The sequence below is a fragment of the Callithrix jacchus genome, chromosome 4, assembly GCF_049354715.1.
Source record: "Callithrix jacchus isolate 240 chromosome 4, calJac240_pri, whole genome shotgun sequence".
Lineage (NCBI taxonomy): Eukaryota > Metazoa > Chordata > Mammalia > Primates > Cebidae > Callithrix > Callithrix jacchus.
The window spans coordinates 84,285,984-84,310,632 of record NC_133505.1 but is presented as its reverse complement, the minus strand read 5'-3'; the positions used below and the strand labels follow the sequence as shown (position 1 = coordinate 84,310,632).

The 24,649-nt window shown below is 34.0% G+C and overlaps 2 protein-coding genes and 1 non-coding gene across 11 annotated transcripts in view; 2 read left to right on the top strand and 1 right to left on the bottom strand.

Annotated features, from left to right (window-relative positions):
• Positions 1-24,649, top strand: part of PHIP (PHIP subunit of CUL4-Ring ligase complex) — a 153,192-nt gene that overhangs the window by 119,959 nt on the left and 8,584 nt on the right. For 6 of the 7 annotated variants that reach the window (XM_008994689.5, XM_002746749.6, XM_078369596.1 and 3 more), the window contains 12 exons: positions 2,886-2,997; positions 3,171-3,232; positions 5,314-5,469; positions 6,678-6,798; positions 10,104-10,229; positions 13,692-13,761; positions 14,085-14,135; positions 14,404-14,553; positions 19,494-19,646; positions 20,399-20,562; positions 21,016-21,275; positions 21,747-21,944. In XM_008994689.5, the coding sequence (XP_008992937.1) occupies positions 2,886-2,997; positions 3,171-3,232; positions 5,314-5,469; positions 6,678-6,798; positions 10,104-10,229; positions 13,692-13,761; positions 14,085-14,135; positions 14,404-14,553; positions 19,494-19,646; positions 20,399-20,562; positions 21,016-21,275; positions 21,747-21,944 (1,623 nt within the window). Of the gene's footprint in view, positions 1-2,885; positions 2,998-3,170; positions 3,233-5,313; positions 5,470-6,677; positions 6,799-10,103; positions 10,230-13,691; positions 13,762-14,084; positions 14,136-14,403; positions 14,554-19,493; positions 19,647-20,398; positions 20,563-20,666; positions 20,773-21,015; positions 21,276-21,746; positions 21,945-24,649 lie in introns of those variants that run through there. The other variant, XM_078369598.1, reaches the window with a different exon arrangement.
• On the top strand, positions 10,339-10,411 carry TRNAF-GAA (transfer RNA phenylalanine (anticodon GAA)). The gene has a single exon. It is a non-coding gene; the product is annotated as a tRNA-Phe (tRNA).
• IRAK1BP1 (interleukin 1 receptor associated kinase 1 binding protein 1) overlaps positions 17,702-24,649 on the bottom strand; it is a 76,306-nt gene continuing 69,358 nt past the window's right edge. For 2 of the 3 annotated variants that reach the window (XR_008480723.2, XM_035296174.3), the window contains one exon: positions 17,702-21,836. The gene's annotated coding sequence lies outside the window, so the exon portion shown is untranslated. Of the gene's footprint in view, positions 22,135-24,649 lie in introns of all 3 variants that reach the window. The other variant, XM_035296173.3, reaches the window with a different exon arrangement.

Sequence of the window (24,649 nt, the reverse complement as noted above, 5' to 3'; positions counted from 1 at the left end):
TTAGAGTAGTTCTCTTAAAAATTTCATACAGGACCAGTGTGTGTCATGGTGTGATGTGTATATGGCATACATGTTTTGAAAAAGCATATCAAATGATAGATCAGTTTATCTTTCAGTGACATTGGAATGCATTGGCATGGTGGTTTGTCCTTTCTATAAACTTGTATATGCTCTGTAAAGAGAAATTAGGAAAATGCAAGTTATCAAAACTGTGGACATGGAAGTTAGCAAGAAAATTTACATCTCATGCAGCATTTTCCTAGAAGTTTTGAAAGATGTGTTTCATCAGATAAGGGAGTAAACCAAGAAAGGGAGAAGTATGGAATCCCCTCAGAAAACAGGAAGTCCAGAACAGGAAAAGTCAAAAGGAATCCCAAGTAATATTTAGTAGAAGCCTCAGGATAGCAGCTACCTAGCAAGTCCAGTTGTCCTTCCAAGGGGAGAGTTCAGAGGGAAAACTTGGAACACATACGTTATCTAACAAGTTTGTCTCTGTGGAAAATTACATTTAAGAATGAATTTTACAGCTTGAGCTGTTAGAGAATGTGGGAAGATATAATTGTAAATTCACTGAAAACCAAGCATTAAAAAAATGAAGCAATATTAAATTTAGGGAAAATAAAATTGTATAAGAAAGGAATTATATGCTGTTTTGCTTAGAAACAAGCAGTATTTACATCGTCATGATTATAAATTGAATCTGGATTAAATGTAATACACATACTTTTCATGTACAGTTGTATTGAGATTATAGGTGTCCTTTAGTATCCACAGGGAATTGCTTCCAGGACCCCCATGGATACCAAAATTTGTCCATACTTAAGTCCGAGTTGATCCTACAAAATCCCCCTAATTTCAAAAGTTGGCCCTCCATATGAGTTTCACATCCCACTAATACTGTATTTTCAGTCTGCATTTGATTGCTGATGTAGAATCTGCCAATACAGAGGGCCAAATCTTTTTATTGAAAAAATCTGGGTATAAGTGGACCTGGTCAATTAAAACCCAGTATTCAAGAATCAACTCTGATACTTAATGTCGAAAACTGACGAATGAAGTAATCTGTAAATCAAGAAGTAGTAGTTAAAATAGATGGAAACATTTTTCTTGGGTTTGGGTATCAGCCTTTGGTACATTTGATTTTTTAAATTATTCACATATGTTACTTGATATGATGAATCTTATTTTTTTAAGGACATGAATTTGCCAATAAATTGCAGAACAAATAATATGGCTCAAAGTGCAGGAACTTCCAGAAGTGAGCTTATAATCTCAGCAAAGTAATATGGCTAGCATTGGACAAATCAGAGAGATTTCAAATGGATGAGCATCCTAATTTTCTCATTTGGATCTTACCATTTTATTCTAATTTATAGGTTAATATTTATCTAAAGTTAGTATCTAATTAGTCTTTCATGTCGCAGACTGCCATTTAAAATCACATTAGTAGTTTTTACTTTAGCCCTCCTTAGAAATGTTTTAAGGCTTACTCTCAGTGGTGTACTGCAGACTGATAGTAGTCCAGGTTCTTTGCTTAACTTTATTGTTATTTTACAAGTACCGTTCATTGTGGTTAGGCACACATTGCTCAGTTCTTCCTCTTTAGCATAATGATCAGTCTGTGTAGGATCATAAGACACCCTTTGAAACTATGTGCTGGTGTCAAGAATGCTTCTTATTAAACTATATAGTAGCTTCTTGTTAAGTTTAGTGTCACTAGTATGCATCTGAGGAACAGCTGTCAACAACATGCAGTTGTGTTCTATTGACTTACTCCTGGCTCTACTTTTCATTTTTTACCTTGTTTTTCTGATTTTCAATTCATTTTATGCTATATATTTTTTAAACTTCTAAATCATTTTTGGTAAGAAAATAAATACTTTTCTCTTTGAGTTTGAAAATAAAACTGATTCAGATAATTGCTAACTTCATTTTGACTTAACAGTATGTCAACAATGTAGAGTTCTTTAATAGAACGTGTTACTCAAAAACTGCTGGGAGGTAGACATCACTATTTCTATTTTATAGACAAGGAAAATGAAGTCAAAAAATAAATATATTCAAACTTACACAGATACATTATTTGAACCCAAGTGTTTCAGACTCTATCCTTTGCTAGCCAGGAGAAAACTCAAGTACTGTGAGAGATAAGGAACAGGAAGGCATTACATAAAGGAAGTAAGTGACTTACAGTTTACTTATGACACAGAAGGAACTTGAGAAGATTTAGATAAGAAAAGGCCACAGCATTTATAGCTTACTCAGGTCTTTGGGAAAAAGCAGGTTAAGTCATATGACGACAGCAATTAGGTAAGGAAACAAACAAGAAGTGTCCTCTGTTTTAAAAAGATTAGTTGTTTTATTTTTGTTTCCTTTTACAGGAAAGGGAGAGTGAGTGAATATTAAGGGTGATTGAGACGAAGGAAGACAAGTTGTGTTTCATGTTGTTTGTTGTTTTTAGGATAAACTCTTGATTGATGGTTGGGAAACTTGCCTACAGATAGTAAGAAATTAAAAATAGACAAAGTAATTGTTGAGTAGAACTTATCTTAATTATAACTTTGAGTGAAAAGTTTGGGTGTAGTGTTAATGATGAATTTAAAATGCTACATTGGTAAAAATTGCTAAAACAAGTGAATTTCTGTATACCTTAATGAAATCTAAGAAACAGAATTGAAAACTGTTAAGTCACACTTCAATTATGCTTACTAAATACTTCTCTTGGTTATTGCTGATTGTACTTATTTATTTTTGGAGTGTGTGGGTCACTTTTTGTCTTCTGAAATCATACAGGTAGTTTAGGTACATAAAGGTTCACATTAGGAAAAAGTAGTCAGAGCAGCCATGCATTTCAAAGTAATGAGATAGTTTTTGTTCTTGGCCAGGTGACCGCTTCAGGTCTGTCATAGATGATGCCTGGTGGTTTGGAACAATTGAAAGCCAGGAACCTCTTCAACTTGAGTATCCTGATAGTCTGTTTCAGTGCTACAATGTTTGGTAAGGAAATATTTGTTGTGTTTTAGTTCACCTAGGCTTGCTTTGAATTATTTTCCCATCTATTACAAGAGACTTGTTTTAAACACAGAAGCAATTTTTTTGATAATTGATTTCATTAAAATTGTGATACAATAATTTAGATTTTTTAATATAATGATTTTTCTTTCTTTAAGCTGGGACAATGGAGATACAGAAAAGATGAGTCCTTGGGATATGGAGCTTATACCTAATAATGGTAAGTGTATGTTAGGCTTTTTGTCTCTGCATTATGGAGTTAACTTCTTAAGAAAATTGTTACCACTTAGGGTTGTTGTGAGTATCAAATAGAAAACATTGGTTCAGCAAATATTTATTGTACACATTGAATTAGGGGAGATTCAGCAGTGATAGACATAACCATAATTGGAATTTATAGTCTAACAGGAAAGATTGAAATTAATTTATTACAACAAAACATGAAATTGTTTTAATCGTTATGCAAGGAACTGTGCATTTGGGAGGCAGAGATTTTTTTTTTAACTTTAGTAGAGTGCTTGGAGTGTAATGTAATAGTTACGAGTTCAGGCTTTTGAATGAGACATCAGTTCATATCCTGACTTGTCATTTTTCATGTGATCTTGGCAAGTTCCATAAAGCCTCACACCCCAGCGTTTTAGGACCTGGCCTTTGAAACTGTTTAAGCTAATAACTTTCTTATAGGGGCTTTGAGGATTAAATAGCATCATGTGTATGAAGTGCTTATTATAGAGCCTGACACACATAACAGCTCAATGAAGATATAGTTAAAATTAATGATGATAATAATAACTGTCATTGTGCATATGGACTGACACATTCAGGATTTAATAATTAGCTCTAGATAGTGAGTATGACATCTTCCTTGTACTGAGAAAAGTTCAGTGGGACCAAAGCCTGGAGGTTACAGTATTTTTCCACTTCATTGCCCATTTTTGTTTGTTTTTTAAAAATGCAACACACATACACAGTTGTATAAGCCAAAAATGGGTTACAAGGATATATTCAGATTTTAATTATGATTATAAAGTAGGATTATAAAGACTTCATAAATTCCTTTACATTATTCTATATCGTTTCATTTAAAAAAAAATCTGCCAGCAGATAAAATGTTTAAAAAACAAAAAGGAAAACATCTAATTTCTAACATAATAGAAATAATCTTTTGTAAACTGAGTTGCTCAGTAGTTATTGTAATCCAAAGTCAGAGAAAAAATAACTGTTGGAGAAAACCCAGTCTCATAGACCTCAGAAATGAGAATATGGTCATACCGATAAGCTTAGTTCTTTGCAGTAATTATCACTTTGAAAATTTAATTCCAAAAATTTATTTTGTATCTCATGCTGATTAGAACCATTTAAAATTACAAAATATCTTAATCAATATGTCACCAGGTTACGTGGCTTATCTTTTTGTTGTCTTTCTCTATTAAAAAAAAGGTTTGAATTTGAACTCACAGTGAACTGTTGTGGATATGATAGCAGTGAAGCCAATTGGTATTATAATGCCTTGGATGATTTTTAAATGAATAAGTGATACTGATTTACTGTTTTGTTTCCTACCTAAATATATTGAAGGGTGGTTATTGTTGTTCTTCTATTTAGATACACAGTCATACGAACCTATAGAGTTTAATTGTAGTTTGTGATGAGAATTTTGATTGTACACAAACAGTGGAATATTTTCTAGTGTGTATCTGCTGAAACCTAGTCTAAAGAAAAAATTATCTAGCACATTTGGAGACTTTGGGTTACCACAACCCTCTAGTGATTCCTTCAGCTAAAACTGAAAGATTCAATCATGCAGAAAGCATACCTTCATAATTTAGAACAACAAGCATAAGCATCATTTGTCAATTTTCATAATTCTTTCTGTTGTTACATTCAAAAATTGAAGCTTTGATTGAAGTATTTCTAGATAATATCACTTTAGTTCAGTTTTACCTTGTATATACTTTATCAAAGTAAATATGGCAATTAAATTATGAAGTGAGTCAGACAACTTTGATTTTGCATATTTTATAGAAATGATTTCTGCACTTGTAACTTGATTATAGAACAGATTTTCAGGTATAATTTTGGAGAAGTAATTATTTAGAGAATTACTTAGAAATACAGTATTTAAAAATTAATTTAAATTTTAGTAATCCTTGAAACATACTTTCCTTTATTAAAATAAAGAGTATGTTAATAGTATTTCTACAAAATATACTTAAATGTTGTGACTATTATTTTTACATTCTAAAGCTAACCTAAATACTAAGTTACCATGTATTTGCAATGATCTGCTTTTTATTTCAGCTGTATTTCCTGAAGAACTAGGTACCAGTGTTCCTTTGACTGATGTTGAATGCAGATCACTTATCTATAAACCTCTTGATGGAGAATGGGGTACCAATCCCAGGGATGAAGAATGTGAAAGAATTGTAGCAGGAATAAACCAGTTGATGACACTAGGTAAGTAAAACAACACATGAGTATAGAAAACACTGGCAGACAGCAAAGTAATGGGAAGAAATGTTATCCCCCCACCTCCAAATTTTTTTTCACTGTCATAAGTCAGTAGTTACAAACATTTTAAGTGATAATCTCTTTTTTGAATGAGGTCTTAACACAGGACTTAACTAAAACAGGTGTAAATTAGGTTACGTTAGCTGAATTTTAGAATAAGGGCCTCCTAGAAGTACCAGAGGCATCTCTGAAAAATCTGGGTCCTCCATAACCCAATGGGTAACAAGAGCGAAACTCCGTCTCAAAAAAAAAAAAACCACTGACATATGAATTGGAGAAGGAGGGTTGAAAGCTGAATTATAATTATATGGGTAGCTTTAGTGGTTTCCCTGAACTTTATATACACACACAAAAGAGGAGCTTTTTGAGGGGAGAATAGGGCATATGAATTGCTTTGCCTCATTAAAAGAAAAGAAAACAATGAGTAACTCTAGACCATGTGGTGGTTTATAGCAACCCACTCTCTCAGTAAGTAAGCAGCTTCAGAGTCTAGAGGGAAATTAACATGAGTATGAAGAGCTGAAGACACTGGATAGAGACAGATTGAGGAATACTCAAATCAGAAGTATTTTATAAAATGCCATCACTTTATAGGAGTAGCCTTATAAATACTACCTTAAATAATTTTAGCAATATTTTAGTATATAAAGTTAGTTTTATAGGTGAATGAGCAAAAAATTGGGAGTGATCTTAAGTAGTTACAGTTTTGCTGTACAACTTTACAGTGTGTTATTGGTTCAGTAGTGTCACTGAATCAAAACTTCTGGTTCTGTTTCCTTTTCTCTACTTGTCTGATATTTCATAGAATAATGTAAAGTTGAGACAAGGGTAAGTTTTGAGAAAGTCAAAGGTTATATTTGAATGCAGTATGTTACAGTGTTAATAGAATGGCTTTGTCAAATATAGATTTCAGGAATGACCAACTGTGAACCTGTGAATAAAAAAATAGCCCCAGAATTTGGCAGTGTAAATGTAGACATAATAAAAAGTGAGACTTTTTTTTATGTCTGCTAAGTTATATTTTTTATGAAAAGACAGTGGCAGACTAATGATTATGTAGGTTAGGACTTTTAAAGTCTTATTTCAAGCAGAATTCTTCTTCAATTATTTTAAGCATACAAAAATAAATTCACAAACTTATCTATTTGTTTTAGATATTGCTTCAGCATTTGTGGCCCCTGTGGATCTGCAAGCCTATCCCATGTATTGCACAGTAGTGGCATATCCAACGGATCTAAGTACAATTAAACAAAGACTGGAAAACAGGTTTTACAGGTTAGAACCATTTGATAGCTACTATTAAAGATGGTGATCTTTCCACCCATTTACTCATCTTATTTAGCAGTGTTTCTCAACTTTTTGTGTATATAAATGTACATATGAATCACCTGGAGATTATGCTAAAATGTAGAATTTTATTCAGTAGATTTAGAGTAGGACCTGAGATTTTGCTTTTTTTTCTTTTTTAAAAACAAGAGTCTCGCTTTGTCACCCAGGCTGGAGTGCAGGGTGCAATCTTGGTTCACTGCAACCTCCATCTCCCAGGCTTTAGCGATTTTTCTGCCTCAGCCTCCCATGGAGCTCGGACTACAGGTGCACACCACCACACCTGGCTAACTTTTTTGTTTTCAGTAGAGATGTTTCACCGTATTGCCCAGGTTGGTCTCAATCTCCTGACCTTGTGATCGGCATGCCTCAGCCTCCCAGAGTGCTGGGATTACAGGCATGAGCCACCGCACTTGGCCGAGATTCTGCATTTCTAACAAGTTCCCAGTAATGCCCATGCTGCTGGTCTTTAGACACTTAAAATACAGTTCCTAGATATTATTTTTCCTAGAGGGTAAAATGATTTGATGCTCACTGTCTTTATGTTGTGTTTTATAAAGCACGGCAGAGTATTTCATTTTCTCCTAAATAACATTAAAATATGTATTTGTTCATTGATTTTTAACAGAGTATATAATAAAAATTATATATTTCTATTAAGTATTTTGTTCTTATTTTGCATATATTCACCTTTCATTACTTAAAACACTGAAATTTGAAAATATTCAATTTTTCATAGTTGCAGTTTATCATGAAACAGAATTAAACAGCCCAGACATAATTTTGATTAATTTGCATTATCTAGGTAATTTTGCTAAATGTCTTTAATTTTCTATTACCTAAACTGTTTCGTCAAAAAAAAAGTTTCTAGTTTTTACAGTGGAATCCTGTATTTAGTTTTAATTTTTCTTTTATGACTTTTGCTTTGCAGTCCAACAATTTAATTTGTATAACATTGCATTAAAAGTTTCTTTTTGTGACCAGTTATTACTGAAGTCCTTTTTATTATTCTTCTTTTTAACTTAGAGAAGTTTTACTCATATTTTGTAGGAATCTTTTTCTATGTAAAATGTGCCTTTGGTTCTTTTTATTACTTAAATTGTATTTCTGTATCTCATTGTGAGGGGCTGTCCTTTGCCTGAACCCACTAGATGCCAGTAGCAGCCTCCCTAGTTTTGAAAATTAAAAATGTATTCATTGTTCCACATCTTCTGGGAAGTATAATTATCCTTGATTGAGAACCACTGGAATAAAGAAAACTAAGATATTAGACTTCAGGTTCTAAAGATTTTTCTGATCTTGTTAGGTGTGCTTGCTGTTGCTTCCTTGATATTTGTCCAAAAGCATAGAGATAAAAAGAAAATCCCCTGTGCTATGTGCTTCCCAGTCTTCAAGTCTTTTTCAGTATCATATGTTGGAAGTTTAAATGAATTCTTAACTATATTCCTCTTTCTCCCTTGCCCCATAAATTGCTAAAGATTGGAAGTTAAACTTAGTCCTTCAGAGACAAAACAAAACATGGGTGGATGAGAAGGAAAGAATTGTCTGTATACATACACTAGTTGTTGGGCTGCAACTAGAAAGATAAGCTGCTGATCTCTTCCAATATTGTTGCTCCACATGATAATTGCTGACATACACTATACATAAGGTTCCTGACTTAAAATGATCTGACTTAGATTTTTCAGCTTTATAGTGATGTGAAAGGAATATGCATTTGATAGAAACCATACTTGATTTTGAATTTTGATCTTTTTCTGGACTTGTGATATATTCTTTCATGATACTGAGCAACAGCAGTGAGCTACAGTTCCCAGTAGCTCGCAGTCAGCTTTGTGAATGAGGTTAAACCCATACTGTACAGCATACTGTGTTGCCATATGATTTTGCCCAACCGTAGGCTGACCTAAGTGTTCTGAGCATGTTTGAGGTAGGCTTGGCGGAGCTATAATGTTTGCTAGGTTAAGTATATCGCGTGCATTTTCGACTTAATGGTATTTTGAATTCACAATGGGTTTATTAGGATGTAACCCCATCGTTAGTTGAGGAACATCTGTATTTTAAGATACATTATATTTTAAATAGGCTTTTGGCATTAACCTAGTTTTTTAGCCAATTTAGGGGGAAAAAAAACTTTCGGAACACAGTACTTACATGAATTAGAAATTGCCTGTTTTCCAACCTGATAATAAACTCAGTTATAAACCTGAATGTTGTTCTTACTCAATACAATGATGCTTTCCACTGCCATTTCACTTTTTAAAGGTTTTTGTTTCCTCCTTCGCTCATTGGTGTAAGACTTCTTACAGTTTGTTTTTTCCTCTCTGATACTTTTCTAGTTCAGTCTCTTGTTAAACTACTACTGTCAGTTTGCCTTGCTGGTACTAAGCTAACGTTTTATTTTACACGCAGTTTTCTATATCATACACTGAAGATACCTGTGATTCTATTATTAGAGTGAGCCTTGTGAATCTATTTGAAATGCACAGAAGTTTTTCTTTATGCTTCTGTGTCTACAATTATATAGCGTTTTTTTTTATTCCATGTTATTGTATTCCTGTTCACAATAAATAAAGGTTTTCTGTTTTCTTTATTATTTTAAGTCAGGACACAGATAATATTCTCAAAAGTTGTCCTTGGTTTTTTTATTTACTTAGAGAAATAAAACTATAAAACTGCAGAATTTATTTTGGCATTGTCAATTAAGTGTTCAGAAAATAATTCTCTTTTAGTTAGGTTTCTTGGTAAACTAGCATACTACATATTTATGGTTTTGTATCTCATAAGTTGGCTGTCAGTTAACTTTTCATTTTTACATGTCATCTGATTACCAGTAATACAATTAAATTTAAATTACTTGTGTCTTTTTTTGTTCAGAAGTCAGGCGCCTTTATTACCAAAAAATGACAGTATTCATGAAAAAAATATATAAAGCCAAAACTTAAAACTCTCCTGTTTCTCCTCTCCTGCTGCTCCCCTTTTAGACATTCTCCCTTCCAAAAAGAGGACATTGTTGATAGTCTGGTGTGTTCCAGACATCTTACATGCAAATACATAATTATGGTTATGGTTGCCCCTTTTTTCCCCCCCGAACACAAATTTAGTTACGTTTCTTTGAAAATGACTTTATTGACCAATGGTTTTTATGATTGGCTTAGAAGGAAATTGAAAAGCTGGAATATCTTGGTTTTAAATTATGTACACATATTTCTAAATATAAGGAAGTTGAGACACATATATTTTGTTTTTTTAAGGCGGGTTTCTTCCCTAATGTGGGAAGTTCGATACATAGAGCATAATACACGAACATTTAATGAGCCTGGAAGCCCTATTGTGAAATCTGCTAAATTCGTGACTGATCTTCTTCTGCATTTTATAAAGTAAGTTATTTTTTCATACTTAATTATGATAGTTGTAATAATTGATGGCACTATAGTTCTTCTTAAATTAGAAAACATACTGTTTGTAAAAAAGCAGCATTTAAGAGTAGCTGAAATAGCTCAGTTGAAAGAGCATTAGACTGAAGATCTAAAGGTCCTTGGTTCAATCCCAGGTTTCAGAAGAAACATTTAGTTCATTAGCTAATATTAAGAATGAAATCAAGCCAGGCATGGTGGCTCACACCTGTAATCCCAGCACTTTGGGAGGCTGAGGAGAGCGGATCATGGGATTAGGAGTTCGAGACCAGCATGACCAACATGGTGAAACCCCCATCTCTACTTAAAAATACAAAAATTAGCTGGGTGTGATGGCACGCACCTGTAATCCCAGCTACTTGGGAGGCTGAGGCAGGAGAATTGCTTGAACCCAGGAGGTGGTGGTTGCAGTGAGCCGAGAGTGCAACCATTGCACTCCAGCCTGGGTAACAGAGTAAGACTCAAAAAAATAAAAAAATTTTAAAAAATGAAATAAAAAAAATTGCATTACCATTGTGTTTTACAGTTAGAAAACAGATTCTTTCCTCAACCTAATTGTTAGACAATAGTAATAGTAAAGATTTACTTAACATGTAATGTTTTACCTACATTAACTCTTTTAACCCAAATAATCTTATGGGTGGAAGTGATCAGTTCTGTAATTTTGAATTGAGGAAACTATGGCTTTTAGTGGTTATCATGTAAATAAATGAGTGTCTGCTGTCTGATTTGAGAAGTTTTCATCCTAACAGTATATTGCCCCTATCAAGTATATTAACAAGTATTTAAGTAGTCCAGCAAGAGACTGAATTTAACTTTCATGATTCTTCAAAATCAAGTTTACTTCCTCATTGATCCGATAGATAACAAGTGTGATAACCGCTATTTAGTAAGGCAGAATTACTTTCCCTTCCTTATCTTAAGGATTTTATGTAGTCGTAGAATGAATTGAGTCTCCTAGGTTGAAGGCAGAGAAATGAATTATATATTTTGTACCTAGACTGCTCTGATTCCATGTTATTTATATTCAATTTTTTTTTTCTGGTTGAGAAGTAGTAACAGTGCATTTTAAAAGCTAACTTACATAGCTATTATCAGCTTTCATTTTTAGATAATAAAAATTCAGGATTCTTTTTTTTTTTTTTATAAATAAACATCCCTGCTTCATTCTCATTAATGAACATAATCTTTGGGTTCCTTTTTGATTAATGGTTTTAAACTGAGGAATGCAGATCATTTAAGTATAAAAAAACACCAAACATAATTAGTAAGGTAAATTTTGTATCCTTTCTCTACCTAAGAAATCCTTTGCTTTCCAAATGGTTTCGGGGCTACTATTGCCAGGCTTTTGTTTTTCATAGTGAAATTAGTAATTGTTATCCTCTGAAGACTCTTAAGGTCTGTAATTTTTTGTAAGTGTTATAACTATGTGTATGTATGTCTTTTTTTTTTTAAGAAAATCAGTAGAACTACATGACATAGTATATTCATATTTCAGTGAAATAATTTAGATGAAAATTGTTAATACATTTGGAATAGTCTGAAATGTATTTCTTTCAAACAGCTACTTTGAAATATCTTTGAAATCAGATTGATGTAATACTTAAGTATTTGGATTGTACATGCCTGAAAATAAATTGGTGGCATTTTTTTTTAAGATGTGTATAGTTTGTTTAAAAATATTTTTTATAGTGGATAGTTTTCAAGGTATCAAGTATTTGAAATTTTGATTATTGTACTTTTTTACTGAGTTATTTGACAAAATTTTGAGCAATTGATACATGCAAAGTAATGTAATGGATTCTTGGAGGTAGTATTTTTATCCTGTTAATACAGTTACATGGGATAGATAAGTCTGTAAGAAACTATAAGGAAAACTGACAAGTAATAAGAGAATTGTATATTCAGATACAGGGGAGGAGAAATACATTAAGACATTATATACAAGGTAGATACTGTTAGATTAAGGAAACATTAGATGAAAAGAAAGCCATTCCAGGGATAAGGAGTAGCATGAGGTAGGAAGATTTAATTAGGGTAATATAAATTGGGTGAAGTAGACAGTATATGAGTAGAAGTCATAGTAGAAATACAGTGCTATAAATTTGAGTTGGGGCCACATCTTGGGTGGCCTTGAGTGCCTGCCAGTCTAAGGTAGACTTTTAAAATATGAGTTCTGAGAGCAAGGGGCTGTTGCAACTATTTTAACATGAGAATAAAATGTTTTATACTGTTCCTTAAAAGTATTAATTTGACTGCAGTGTCTAATATTGACAGAGAAGAGACAAAAAGCATAAATAGCAGATTGACTGCTACAGTTGACCAAGTAAGAGGTGATGAGGGCTTAATTTATGGAAGTGAGAATGGGACAGATGCCCAGACACACTTGGGCATAGAGTTCACAGCAGTTGACCACTTACTGGGTTTATAAGGAGGAGGAAATGGAAGAAATAGTGAAAAACCAAGATTCCCATTACTGTAAGAATGGTATGTTGTTTAAAATAAATAGAAAAAGGAACAAGGTTATCCAGGGAGTCACTATTAAGTTTAGACGTGGAATTTTAGGTGATGGTAGGATGCTCAGGAGAAAGGTTAGAACACATTGCAGGAAGTTTGCATTTACACAGATAAACAACAAATATATAAAGTTATTACAGCAAAAGGTACAGTGTCAAGAGAAGATGCCTAAGAACAAAGTTGTAGGAAATACTTATTATAAAAGAAAGAGTTGGAAGTCAAGAAGTATATTAGCTGTTTGAAGACTGAGGAATGGAAGAAGTACAGCAGATACCTAAGGAAAGACTGGGATATGAGAATTGGGTTTGGTGTAATGTCATAGTCAGGCCGCACTGAAAGCTCTACATAGAGTGGAGGGGTCAGGGTCAAAGGTGTGTGCAAAAGTTAGTTGAATAAGCCTATGGAGAAGGCAAGACTTCAGTTTCAACTTTTATTTTAAAATATGGTTTTAGTTGGCCAGGCCCGGTGGCTCATCTGTGGTGGCTGCTGTAATCGCAGCCCTTTGGGAGGCTGAGGGGGGTGGGATCACCTGAGGTCATGAGTTCAAGACCAGCCTGACTAACGTGGAGAAACCCCATCTCTACTAAAAATGCAAAATTTGCTGTGCTTGGTGTTGGATGCCTGTAATCCCAGCTACTCTGGAGGTTGAGGCAGGAGAGTCACTTGAACCTGGGAGGCGGAGATTGCAGTAAGCTGAGATGGGCATTGCACTCCAGCCTGAGCAATAAGAGCGAAACTCCATCTCAATATACCACATATATATATATATATATTTTATATATAGATATAGTTATGTATATAAAACCATATATATGGCTATATATATGGTTTTAGGAACATATAAATGGTTTTAGGAAAAAATATTATCATGGCTCTAATCTTACATGTTAACATTTCCTTGTTATGTAGGGATCAGACTTGTTATAACATAATTCCACTTTATAATTCAATGAAGAAGAAAGTTTTGTCTGATTCTGAGGTATGTAATGTTTCATTATGATTACTGTATTGATAGTCATTATATAAAAAATTTACATATGGTAGTTTTCAGGTAAAAGCTATTGTGAAAATTATTTTTTTGTCTAGTGTAGTTAACTTTAAAAAAACTGGCATTAGAATATTCTTGTTATAGTTACAAATAATTTTTTAATGGGGGAAAACTTTTAAATGAGTCAGTAAAGTGTCCCAGCATATACATTACAGGTGTTCCAGTATGTAAAGGAAATAATTGCTAATTAATCAACTATAAAGTTTAATGAAATCTAAAACGTTTTATGAATCTGATAAATTCTTGCCTCAAAGGAAGAAGAGAAAGACACTGATATGCCAGGAACTTCTACTCGAAAAAGAAAGGTAATATAGTTTTAGTTTTAGCAGAAGTACTTTATATGAATTAAAATGTGTTAAGAGCTTTTCGCTTTTTTTTATTCTTAGCATTTTAAAAGACATTAAGTATTTCAAATTAGTTTCAACTACAAAATGCATGTTTTTCAGAACTTGGTTAATATTTTCTTTTATTTGAATTATTACATATTATCCAATTATCTAAGGCTGCATTAAAAATACAAATTTTATTGGGTAAGTGCTCTTTTACTAATGTATTTGAACGCTTTTATTGCAGGACCATCAGCCTAGAAGAAGATTACGTAATAGAGCCCAGTCTTACGATATTCAAGCATGGAAGAAACAGTGTGAAGAACTGTTAAATCTCATATTTCAATGTGAAGATTCAGAGCCTTTCCGTCAGCCAGTAGATCTCCTTGAATATCCAGTAAGAATTTTAGAAGTATTTTCTTCATTTGTCAGTTTGCTATTTATCTTTTATATGATAAGTGGCTATTTTAGTTATTTTTTATGATTATAGTTTATTTCTTTATTATACATGTTATCATCCATTTGGTTATGTAGAGAATTCAAATTTTGAATAGTGGGGTAAAATGGAAGGAGCCCTGAACTAAGACATTGTAAAAATTGGGTTATTCTTTTCCTACCAGTTGTGCAACTTTGAGCAAGTCCCTTACTTTTCTCGTTTGAATTTTTTTTTTTTGTTTACTTTTTTTATTGTCTTCCTTACATTGATTCCATGAATTTATTATGGCAGTTATCAAGGGAAAAAATAATAATACCTACCTCCTTATAGGATTATGGAGATGTAAAGAGAATACATAGTTTTTAAATGTGAAGCACTGTATATCAATGTAAGGTGACATTATTGTATATATTTAGGTTAGGCCAATGTATGATCTTTATGGAATACATGGTAAAAAGAGCTAAGTAAAGATGATCTAAGTATTTATTTTGGCATGCAATCATAGCAATCTGAATTTAGTGTAGAGTGATTTCTCATCCCTTTAAAGAGTAATTAAATGTTACACATTTCAGATAGCATTCATAGTTTGAAATGAATATAAAAAATGTTTTATAAGACATAATGACCTACATGTGGTATCATCAGATATCATTACCTGTTTTTTTTATAAGTGTTACAAATTTCATCAACAGATAAATATCAAAAAATGACTTTTTTCTTGTCATTTAAAATACCAGAAACATAGAATGTGGAAGAGAAGTTTTTAATTCCAGTAATATGATAAATTGAGCTAATTTGAACCTCACCTTTCAAAAAAAAAACCTAGGACTGAGCTGTTGCTATAATGTTCTGGCTTTCAGTTCTCTCTTTGTTTTCACAACTTACAAATTTTGCTTTGGTTCTTGGATGCTCAACTATGTATGCTTTTAAAAAATAAGTTTCAGTTTATTCATTGTTTTAGGTCTTTATATTCTGGGCTTTACACTGAAAAGAAGGGATAGAAATAAGACAATGTTTATCTTCTAGAGGCACAAGTATTATTACTATATAGAGATAATTAAGGCCTTGGGTGGTGGTGAAAAAGGAATTTGGAGCTGAAACCCAACCCTAAACCAGAAGTATTGAAGAACTGCTTCCTGAATGAAAAGAGGAGTTGAATAATTCCTTTCACAACAAAGAATGTTTCTCCCAGTGACTCTAGTGTCAGGGAAGAGAAATTTTCCTAAACTTACGCTATACATGGACTTAGAATCCAAATTTGCATTACTCTTATGTAGAAATCCATTATGGAAAAAAATGTTAATCCTTACTGAATGAACTAATGGTTAAAAAAAAAAAAACACCTATATAAGGGAGTGATCCACCATGTATATATAAGACAACAGAAATGGAAATATTAGTACCCTCTCCCCCAAAATTTGAGTAATAGATTATTCTCAAATACCATACTTAATTAAAATAAAGATGACATTCATTATAAGATGACTTATGTACCACCAACAAAAACGAAATGCTGTGAGTTAAACTTTGATACATAATTTTGGATAAAGGAAGAAATGGAAGAATAAGAAATGGGAAAAATATGTTATTTGAGAGGAAAAGAGAGAATACATATTAAAATCAACTAAATAGAATTCTGGAAATGAAATGTAAAATTACTGAAATTAAACTTACTGGACAGTTTTAAAAACAGATTAAAGATGTAATAAGTATAAAGATCTAAGCAAATTCTACAGAATGGCACACGGAATGATAAAGAGATGAAGAGCCTGAAGGGAGAGTCTTGGTCTGTTGCCTGGCTGGAGTGCAGTGGCGCAATCTTGGCTCACTGCAGTCTCCACCTCCTGGGTTCAAGCAATTCTCCTGCCTCCGCCTCCTGAGTAGCTGATGTTACAAGCATGTGCCACCACACCCAGCTAATTTTTGTATTTTTGGTAGAGATGGGGTTTTACCAGATTGGCCAGGATGGTCTCCATCTCTTGACCTCATGGTCCACCCACTTCAGCCTCCCAAAGTGCTGGGATTACAGGCATGAGACACCACACCCAATGGCCAAGAATTTTTTAGGATTGGTAGACATTTGACAAACTATGATTCCTGATCAGGATATCCAAGAATAAAATCTTTACGTAGAATAAGAGTAAAAACATAAAAAAATCAACAGTTGGAAGTCAAAAAGAAAATATTAAAACAGTCATACAGAAAAAATGGAGGAGACCTGGGACTGCTCCAAGCCACTCACTTACTGATGTTGAACAGAGACTCAGCTCTCCAAGATGTATAGACAAAGCTGTTAGCTGTTTATTTGTAGCAATTTATAGACAAAGCCACAATGGGCACCTGTATTCCTTATATCCAGTGCAAAACAGTATCCAGACAAAAACAGTAGAAAAGAAGAAAAAACTTAAACCAAATAACAGCAAACAGAATTCAGGAATATATTAAAAAATGATTGTATGCCATGACCAAGTGATATTTATTCCAGAGATACAAAGATGGTTCACTATTCAAAAATTAGTCAGTGTAATCCATCATATTAATAGGTTAACGAAGAAAAACCTCATGATCATGTCAAGTAATAACAGAAAGAGCATTTGATAAAATTTCACACCCATTTTTTCTGTGAATATGCATTTTGGTTATGGTAAAGTCAGTGTGGTCACAGGAGGAAATTAAAAATAAACCTTGGAAGGAAGACATTTATTATACTTAAGAGTCCCAGGCTGGGCATGGTGGCTCAGACCTGTAATTTCAGCACTTTGGGAGGCCAAGGCAGGTGGATCACTTGACCTCATGAGTTTGAGACCAGCCTGGACAACATGGCAAAACCTTGTCTTTACAAAAAATTAGCCAGGTGTGGTGGCATGCACCTGTAGTCCCAGCTGTTCATGAGACTGAGGTGGGAGGATTGCTTGAGCCTGGGAGGTAGACATTGCAGTAAGCCAAGATCACACCACTGCACTCTGGCCTGGCAATAGAATGAGACCCTATCTCATAAGAAAAAAAAAGTTAAAAAGTGTGTCAGAAAAGTAAGAGGTCACCACTTGCCACACAGGGCCACTGGGGAAGTGCTAGGTTTTGGTTGGGTAGGAGAGACCAAAACTAGGGAAAAGCTTAGAAATCCTTTATTGGGGTTTCTACAGGAAATGCAAGGTAGGTTACAGTAAACAGCTTATTATTGGCTAGTTTGAATAATTCCAGTGGTCTCTAATTGTCTGGTTCTGGCCCTGGGATGATTTAAAACAGGAAAACACAGCTTAGTGTGTGAGAGTGAGAAAAGAAGCTGATTGGGGCTTTATACTTGGGATTCATTGGTATGTATATGAAAGACATGTTCTCAGTGGAGCCCCTCACTAAGAATTGGATGCCCCAGGTTTGTAAGTCCCCCAGGTACCTGATCATCATTGGCCCTGTGAATAGGTGGCAAATAGACAAATGCAGAATCAGAAGAAACAAGGTGTTATTCATTATAACCTTATAAAACCCTAAGAAAACTAGGAATAAAGGAAAACACCCACAACTTGATAAAAGTACATCTATAAAAAAAGCCTAGAGCTAACATCATGTTTACTAGTGACAAACTGAGTGCTTTTCCCCTAAGAATTAGGGATGACTGAAAAATGTTCAACCTCATCACTGCTATTCAACATAGTACTGGAAATGTTAGCCAATGCAATAAGGCAAGAAGAGTAAATAAAAAGTATACATTAGGAAGAAATAAAAATTTTTAAAGGCAACAGTTCTGTCTTATATGGCAGCTTCTTCATTGTCAGACATATTTAATCATAATTTAACTTGATGCTGCAAAGTCAAGTTGTTACACTTCAAAAAAAATGCAATTGCATACTCAGGGAGTATTGAAAAGGTGCAGGCCAGGTGTGGTGGCTCATGTCTGTAATCCCAGCACTTTGGGAGGCCAAGGCAGGCAGGTCATTTAAGCCCAGGAGTTTGAGACCAGTCTGAGCAACTTAGTAAGACCCCATCTCTATAAAAAATAGCTGGGCGTGGTAGCACCTGCCTGTAGTCCCTGTTAACTTGGGAGGCTAAGGTGGGACAATTGCGAGTCTGTGACGTCAAGGATGCAGTGAGCTGTGATGGCACCAACTGCACTCTAACCTGAACAACAGCAGGACTGTGTCTCCCAAAAAACGTGGGGGGCGGGCATGGGGGTGGTGTACAATACTTTTTGTCCGTTGTAAAAAAAATGCCATATACTGATAATTTTAGAATGATATACCATACTATGATAATTTTCTGTTGCTCTTCGTCTTTCATTGTGTGTTTTTATTGGTTCCAGTCTGTTACCTTATTTTATGCTCAGTTGACTAGGTAGACACCTCAGGTGATTCTACCTCTCGAAATGACATGCATAGACTTTGTGACAACGTTCACAATTCTTGATTACTGCAAAGCAAAGCTCCCAATTGTAATGCTGAAGTTGAGATTACTAGAACTTAGGTGTCCACATAAATGGGATGTTGGTAGACTTCCGTTGTTTTTATTTCCAAGTTACAGTTGTGTTTCAATGAGTCAGACTTTTAGAATTTATAAATAGTATAAAGTTTTGAGTTTTTCCTTCATACTTTGGGTCGTAGAGCTGGGGTTTTTCCTTACTCTTTTACTTTCCCTTTTCCTATACAATCATCCCCCAGGTCTCTAGCGAAAAATTAATAACTTCTACATTCTTGAATAATTCTTACTGATTTCAATATAAGGGAGAGAATATGAAATAAAAAAGAATTACTAGAAAAAAGGGACTCTTGATAAGGGGAACAGGAGTGATTATTAACAGTTCTAGGACTTGTAGTCATCATAAAAATCCAATGTGAATCCTTGTTCTGAGAAGTGATGCTTTGTGGTAGTAATAATCATGATAACACCACCTATTTTCCCTCTTGTAGGACTACAGAGACATCATTGACACGCCCATGGATTTTGCTACCGTTAGAGAAACTTTAGAGGCTGGGAATTATGAGTCACCAATGGAGTTATGTAAAGATGTCAGACTTATTTTTAGTAATTCCAAAGCATATACACCAAGCAAAAGATCAAGGGTATATAATTAAATTATTTTCTTTTATGACTAGATTAAGTTAGAGGATTATGTTAGGTGACTAAATGTTGCTTTTACTTAAAATTTAGATCAAAGTCTACTTTCTGTTATGTTCTTAATGGTGTCCTAGTAGAAAAAGAATTTATAACTTTATACTCAGCCCCTTCTATGAAATAAGACTGATGTTATCTTTGATGTCTGGGAGTGGTTACTTATCTGGAAGTAGTGTGATTGAATAGATAGATGTAAATTGTCCTGGTATGCACCAGAGCCATCTGGGCTTAACTTTTCTGGCTATTATCTGCCTTTATGGAGCATTTTTGTGAATGATTTATACAAATAAGTAAAAATATAAATATAATTTAACACTCTTTAACCAGACATGACATCGGAAAGGAGTGCTATATATAGCAATGAAATGAGAAAGAATAGAAGCTAGTGCTAGGTAGAAAACAGGTTCAAACCTTTGGAATAGTTACAGTGTAATAGAGTTGACAGTAAGGAGTTCTGTCTGTGTGTGAGCCACTTCAGTTTAGAGTTGGAATCTCAAAACTTGGAAGATCCCTATTCTAAACACAAAAATACTTATTGTTAAAATGTCACTTTATTTTTTTATCAAAAGATTAGGAAAAAGGGATGTGAAAAGCAATATTTAAATTCTAAAGAGTTTTTACTAGAAAAATGCTTACAATATTTACTGAACAAAGGTATTTTCCTTTGAGGAATGTTTGAACACTATTTTTGTCCTCACAGATTTACAGCATGAGTTTGCGATTATCTGCTTTCTTTGAAGAACACATTAGTTCAGTTTTATCAGATTATAAATCTGCTCTTCGTTTTCATAAAAGAAATACCATAACCAAAAGGAGGAAGAAAAGAAACAGAAGCAGCTCTCTTTCCAGTAGTGCTGCATCAAGGTATTTAATTTCTTTTAGATACCACTAACTGATCTATAACTTTCATCTAAATGATAGAACTTGGTGTTTTTTTAATACTTCCTTTACTATTCCCTATATTGCAGAATGATATATTTGACATGCAAGTTCCTATGATGTGGAGGATTTTTAATCTTTTAACTAAAGCTATACTAGTGTAAGTGCTTAAATTCAAACTGCTAAATCTATACAGTAAAACAGCATTTTTAGGGTAGTGATGGCATCATGCTTTCCGTCATATAACTTTAGCATTTACAGCGATCCTTCACTAAATATTCACTTTCAAAGGCTCACAATCATATGAAATCCACTACAAATCTCATATTTTAACATATTTCATAATAGTACAAATATTGAATCCAACAGTATTGTAAAACTGTTTCATTCATTCACATAGAGCTGTAAGAGTGACTGATAGTATTATTTTATTTACAGCCCTGAAAGGAAAAAAAGGATCTTAAAACCCCAGCTAAAGTCAGAAATCTCTACCTCTGCATTCTCTACACCTACACGATCAATACCACCAAGACACAATGCTGCTCAGATAAATGGTAAAACAGAATCTTGTTCTGTGGTTCGAACCAGAAGCAACCGAGTGGTTGTAGATCCGATTATCACTGAGCAACCATCTACTTCTTCAGCCACAAAAACTTTTATTACAAAAGCAAATGCATCTGCAATACCAGGGAAAACACGTAAGACTCACTTTCTAAATTAAAATGTGTATGATGATTGTCTTAAACTTTTACTTTATCAAATGTAATATGCTGGGTTTTAGTAATTTCTAGAGACACTGTTGTTTTTGCCATTGTTTTCCTGTTAAAAATTTTTTTTGAGGTTTAGATCATTATAGACTAATGCTTAAAAATGGCAACTCTGATCTAAACTACCCGAATTTAAATTATAGTACCCATAGTAGCTAGCAATTTGGCAAGGCTTGCCTTTGTAATTTTGAAATGATGGGACAGCTTCTAACAGGGCTGAAACTCTTAAGAGTTTCTAGTTGGATGTGCCTTTTTCCTATTAGAAAGTATATTTCCTAAGAAAGCTTTAAGCATCCTTCAGGTTTTGTCATCTTGACTGATTCAGATCATTTAGATGAATGTTTTTTCTTATCTTTAGGTTCAATAACTCTTAATCTTTAACTTTTTGTATGTGTGTTTCAGTACTAGAGAATTCCGTGAAACATTCCAAAGCTTTAAATACTCTTTCCAGTCCTGGTCAATCCAGTTTTAGTCATGGCACTAGGAATAATTCTGCAAAAGAAAACATGGAAAAGGAAAAGCCAGTCAAACGTAAAATGAAGTCATCCATACTCCCAAAGGCATCCACTCTTTCAAAGTCATCAGCTGTCATTGAGCAAGGTAATGTGGTATTTTCAAGATACAGTAGATCCTTCTTAAAAATGATGCTTTTGTTGGAATTAGTATTTATTTATATCCACTTTTCAGTGCCCACTTAAAAGTCACACATCTGTATTAGTTGATAAATTTACTGCAGTGAGCTAGGATTGTGCCGTTGCACTCCATCCTTGTCAGTAAAATGATGCCCTGTCTAAAAAGAAAAAAAAAAGGAATATATCAAAGTTTAAATTAAATAGGATATAGTTGACCCATTGTGGCATTCTTAACTTTTTTAGAAAAATGTTTAAATAGGCTGGGCACGGTAGCTCACGCCTGTAATCCCAGCACTTTGGGAGGCCAAAGCGGGCGGATCATGAGATCAGGCATTTGAGACCAGCCTGGCCAACATAGTAAAACCCCATCTCTATTTAAAATAAAAAAAAAAATACAAAAATTTAGCTGGGCATGGTTGTGGGAGCCTGTAATCCCAGCTCAAGGCTGAGGAAGGAGAATCCCTTGAACCTGAGAGGCAGAGGTTGCAGTGAACTGAGATCATGCCACTGGACTCCAGCCCAGGCAACAGTGTGAGACACTGTCGCCAAAAAAAAAAAAGGTGAAATAATTATTGGATCACTAAACTACTTATTTTTCTAGATGGACTTTTACTAAGTACTGCATTAGGGTTGTCTACAACTGTAGAATACAACTTTTGACTCCTTTTATACTTCAAGTTCTTTCAACTTAAGGTTTTTTGTTGTAAAATCTTTATGTTTGAAAGATGGGGAAAGTAAATAATAAAATATAGCATATGACATGTTAAAATAGTATATGGCTTCTTGGCAGCAGACAGCCTAATAATAAGAATTTCGCATCATGACTTTCATAGTATGTCTGAGACATTTCTTCTTCATTGTTGTGTTCAGAAAGCTCTCTCAAAATTTAATTTCCCTACTGAAATGTCCTCATTTTGGTTAATGGCGTTGGGATCTATCTATGTAAATTTAAAATCAAGGAGTCATCCTTTGCCTTCTGTTAATCAACTGAATCTGTTCAACTGTTTGTTTTTGTTGTTTTAGTAACGTCTCTTAAATATTCTTGCCTCTCCATTCTCACCTCCATGATCTTATTTCAAGGCTTATATAATTTCTTGCCTGGACTAGTTTCCTAAGTGGTCTTCCTGCCTCAGTTTTCAACTCTTTCTTACCCAGTTCCTTTCCCACATTGCAACCAAAGTGATCCTTGTGATTATTTCTCTCTACCACATGTGCATGTGTGCACATAGACACAAAGAAAATCCTTCCTTGCCTCAAATGATATATTGAAACAGATTTTAAATTTTTTGCCTGTTACCACAGTACTCTGTTACTTGGCTCCTGCCTAACACTGCAGGTTCTTTTACCTTCTTTCTCTCTTCTGTATCCTGCCATACTAAACACTTATAAGTTCCAGAGTCTTTGTTCTTTTCTTCTTTTGCTGGGATGTCTTTTTTCCCCCCTAGTTTAATGGTTTGTTGCCTTTTGTGTCTTGCTTAAAATATCATCTTATTTAGGAAGTCTTCTCCTGGCTTCTTTAGATAAAATCAAGCACTTCCATCTTTTTTTAAAGACAGGATCTCACTTTGTCACCCAGGCTGGAGTGCAAGGGCCTGATCTCCATTCACTGCATATTCTGCCTCACAGGTTAAAGCGATTTTCCTGCCTCAGCCTCCCAAGTAGCTGGAATTATAGGTGTGTGCCACCACCCTGGCTAATTTTGTATTTTTAGTAGAGAAAGGATTTTGCCGTGTTGACCAGGCTAGTCTCAAACTTCTGGCCTCTAGTGATCTATCTGCCTCTGCCTCCCAAAGTATTGGGATTTCAAATGTGAGTCACCACACCCAGCCAAGCACTTCCATCTTTATGTCCCAGAAAACCATGTTCATTACCTTTGGTGGTACTTACAATGTTGATCAAATTATTCTTTTTCACATGTCTATATCTCCAGAAGATTCTGAGCTTTTATTGACTCATTTTTAATGACCATTATATAGAAGATAGTAAGTTTTTGAATAAATAAGAAAAGTACTTTGCATATGTATGTTTCACATTTGTAATGTCTGCTCTTTCTGAACTGAATTTAGAGTTTGAATAGTATATTGGCCTTGCTTCTATTCATTCATGAATCCTAGAGAAATCAATTATATATGGTAAATTGGTTCTAGCATTGTGATAGGGGAGATCTGGTCTCATAGCCAATTTGATTTATAATTTTTGAGTATTACAAATACTCAAGTACTGCTACTGTGTAGAAATACCATTATTATTATCTGTTAGGTAACCTTAACAGTGATATATTATTTAAAAATGACACCTAAATTACCTATTTAGAATCAAGCAGTGTTGTCTAGTGGAATATAATACAAGCCAAATAGGTAATTTAAAATTTTCTAGCCACCATGTTTAGTAAAAACAAAGAGGTCATGACTAAAACACCAAAAGCATTGGCAAGAAAAGCCAAAATAGACAAATGGGACTTAACTAAACTCTAGAGCTTCTGTACAGCAAAAGAAGCAATAATCAGAGTGAACCAGCAACTAACAGAATGGGAAAAAATTTTTGCAATCTACTCATCTGACAAAGGCTTAATATCCAGAATCTACAAAGAACTAAAACAGATTTACAAGAAAAAAACAAACAGACCCATCCAAAGGTGGGCAAATGATATGAACAGATAGATACTTTTCAAAA